The sequence below is a fragment of the Aplosporella prunicola genome (assembly GCF_010093885.1).
Source record: "Aplosporella prunicola CBS 121167 unplaced genomic scaffold K452scaffold_75, whole genome shotgun sequence".
Taxonomy (NCBI): domain Eukaryota; kingdom Fungi; phylum Ascomycota; class Dothideomycetes; order Botryosphaeriales; family Aplosporellaceae; genus Aplosporella; species Aplosporella prunicola.
In genome coordinates this window covers 1-3091 of record NW_022983603.1, presented here as the reverse complement: position 1 = coordinate 3091, position 3091 = coordinate 1, and the positions used below count along the sequence as shown (strand labels likewise).

Sequence of the window (3091 nt, the reverse complement as noted above, 5' to 3'; positions counted from 1 at the left end):
TTTTTTTCTCTCTCGGACCTTTCCTTACGTTTCCGGTACTTTCCCGCCGCACGCCTTCCTTCTTCTCGACATAGATGCGCGTCCCTACAGCTGTAGGTAGGCACCTGTGTCCTCGGCCCCGATACCCGTCGCTTTGGTGATAGGTGTGAGTGCGTTCGTGATGGTTGCTCTGCCGGTGTCGCTGGCGTGCCTGACGCGTCTGCTGCTGTGTATATATGTAGATGGCTTTGTTGGCTCGGTGGGTGGGTGCAGGGCCTTGTCTCTCGTTCTGTCGTTCTGTCGTTCTGTCGTGTCGTTGTGGGTGGTTTGGTTGTTTGGTTGGTTGGTGGGAGGAGTTGGTAACACCTCTTCGTTCGTTCGTTCGTTCGTTTGCCGTTTGGTGCTTGCCGTTAGTAGTGTTAGTATTGGTGTTGGTGTAGGTGCTGGTTTCAGTCAGTGCTAGTTAGCGTTAGTAGTGTTAGTGTCAGTATCAGTTAGTTGGTCAGTCAGTCAGTCAGTCAGTCAGTGTCAGTGTCAGTGTCTGTTAGGTATGCCTGCCTCTCTGCCGCCGCTCCTCCCATCCTCCCTTTCTCTTAGAGACGCGCTCTCTCTCTCTCTCTCTCTCTCTCTCCCTCTCCCTCTCCCTCTCCCTCTCCCTCTCGCATTACGCACTACGCAACAACCCTAACGCTCTTGCCGCCCTTCTTCGCACCGTTACCCACACTCACACCTGCAGCACCTCCAACACTTGCACCTCCTCCCCCTACACCAACACCAACACCACCACCGCCAGCAGCAGCAGCAGAAGCAGGCGCGAGCAGAATCCCCGGCACCGGCGTTGCCAACTGGCCCGCAGGCGCAGGCGCAGGCGCGGGCGCGATAACGCGCAGCTATGCACCTCCGCCTCCCATAGCCACGCCCATAGCCATACCTTCGCTGCCCACACTTCCGCCACCAAGTTCGCTAGCAAGTCCGTTTGCGCTTGCACCTGTGCCCGCGCCCGCAGCACCCCAAGCCCCGTCCCCGCCCGCACCGCCCCAGCCTCCACTGCCACCACTGGCAAGCGCTCCAGCGCCGACGCCAGCGCCGACGCCAGCTCCGCTTGCACGACGGATTCCCGCTCCGGCTGTGCCTTTGCTAGCTGCGCCTCCGCCCCAACCACCACCATCATCGTCGTCCTCGTCCTCGTTGTCGCGGTTCCGGCCATTAGCTGAGCGTTTCCTAGCCTTGGCCCAGCGCACTGCAGTAACATCAGCTTGTAAGGACTATGTCAAGCCTTGCGTGCGTGCGTATCGGGAAAACAAGGAAAGAAAGGGGGGGGGGGGCAAAGAACAAAGCACTCACACCCACAAGCATTACACAGCGTCTTCGGCCCGCCCGGCCCGCGCCTCCACTCCGGCGCATCCGTCGTATTGCACCAAACGCAGACATACTCCTCCGCCAGTCTCGCGCGCTTGCGCCCCGCGCCCGCCGCCTTCTTGACCACGAACGGGATGCCCACGTCGCCGGCGCGGATGACGACTTTGTCGGACCCTGACGCTGGCCCTGCTGCTGTGCCTGCTTTTACTGTTGCTGTTGCTGTTGCTGTTCCTGTTCCGCTGCTGCCAGCAATGCTGCCGCTAGCAATGCTGCGCGGCGTCGAGTGCCCGGCGCCAGAGCTCGCCGCCGTGGTGCCGCTTGAGAGCGAGGGCGGCGGGCTTAGGGAGGCGGAGGCGGCGCCCGCGCCCGCGCCCGCGCCCACGATGCCAGCAGCGCGCAGCGGGGACAGCGCAGCATCAGCATCAGCATCAGCACCCACTCGCGCACTGACATCAACCCCAGCCCCGTCCCCATCCCCATCCCCCTCCTCCTCTTGCACCAGCTCCGCGCGCTGCCGCCGCAGCTGCGCATGCTCGATCTGCAGGCCCAAGAAATCGTCGAGCAGGCGGCCCTGGCGCGAGGGGTACGGGCGCGCGACGAGGAAGAAGAGCCCGCCGGCGCGGGCGGCGACGAACGCCGTGGGTGAGACTGAGGGGGGTGTTGTTGTGAGGGAGGGGGGGAGAAGCGTCCCTGCTACGAGGCTGCCTGCGGCGAGGGGGGCGGGCGGCTGGTAGTGCCCGCAGGCTTCGAAGACGGCGTAGTGTGATTCTTTTATGGCGGCAGACACAACGGGGAGCTGTTGGTAGGGGTATGCTGGGTCGAAGGCGGTGGCTACGCCGTCGTCGTCATGGCTAAGGCGCAGTTGCAAGCGCACGAAGAAGCGGAAGCTCTGCTGCCGCTGGTGTTGCTGGTAGTGCTGCTGGGCGCACTGCTGCCTCGCCTCGGCAAGCTCACGCGCAAAGAGCTGCGCGTCATCAGGATGGACGAGCTCGCTCAGCAGCAGGCCGACGAGCTCGGCGGGGCTGAATCCCACGAGCCCCGCGCTGCTGGGCGTGACGTGCAGGATGCGCGTGTTCGGCGCGAGCACGTAGTGGATGTCGCGGAAGCTGGCTTGGATGATGCGCGCCCAGTCGAGGCGGCGCGCTACGTTGGCGCCGGAGCCGGTGACGGTTTGCGGGATGGGGAGGTGCTGGACACTGGCATCGTGGTAGTTGTGGTGGTGATGGCCGGAGGAGGCGGTGGTGGTGGTGTCGTTGTTGTTGTTGTTGTTGTTGTTGTTGTTGTTGTTGTTGTTGTTGTTAGCGTCACCGCCACTGGGGAAGGGCTCCATTTAAGCGGCAGGGCTAGCTAGCTAGGTAGGGCGCAGTGGTTAGCTCTGCAGTCTGCACTAGCTATCAAGCAGACAGCAAATACAGCAACAACACATCCGGGCACAGATGTCCAAGCACTGAGCAACGGCGTTGTCCGCAACAGCACACGACATGAGTCGTAGTAGGTAGCGAACGGAAGCGAATGAGACGGAATGCAAGAAGAAGAAGAAGAAGAAGAAGAAGAAGAAGAGTTAGAAGAAGGGTTAGAGAAACGGTTAGAAAAGAAGACCCACAGAGACGCCAACGGCACCGAGGCCCGAAAGTAGTAGTAGCAGTAGTAGTAGTAATCGTCGGAGAAGGGCAACAGACAGCAAGCAGCAGGCAAACCCAGGCGTAGCATCGAGGGCAGCGTCAAGAAAAGGAGAAAAAAAAAAAAAAAAAAA

The 3091-nt window shown here is 61.3% G+C and overlaps 3 protein-coding genes across 3 annotated transcripts; 2 read left to right on the top strand and 1 right to left on the bottom strand.

The window, feature by feature from the left end:
* Positions 1–64: 64 nt before the first annotated feature.
* Positions 65–549, top strand: K452DRAFT_292900 (uncharacterized protein). Its single transcript, XM_033541466.1, has one exon. It carries the CDS (start codon positions 161–163, stop codon positions 440–442), a length of 282 nt encoding a protein of 93 aa, XP_033391561.1. The 5' UTR covers positions 65–160; the 3' UTR covers positions 443–549.
* Positions 550–869: 320 nt separating this feature from the next.
* K452DRAFT_313666 (uncharacterized protein) lies at positions 870–2668 on the bottom strand (the record flags this gene model as incomplete). Its single annotated transcript, XM_033543681.1, has 2 exons — positions 870–1219; positions 1324–2668. 2 exons carry the CDS (start codon positions 2666–2668, stop codon positions 870–872), a joined length of 1695 nt encoding a protein of 564 aa, XP_033391560.1.
* A 91-nt stretch (positions 2669–2759) lies between these two features.
* Positions 2760–3091, top strand: K452DRAFT_158389 (uncharacterized protein). Its single transcript, XM_033535626.1, has one exon. The coding sequence runs from the start codon at positions 2851–2853 to the stop codon at positions 3043–3045; it is 195 nt and encodes a 64-aa protein (XP_033391559.1). The 5' UTR covers positions 2760–2850; the 3' UTR covers positions 3046–3091.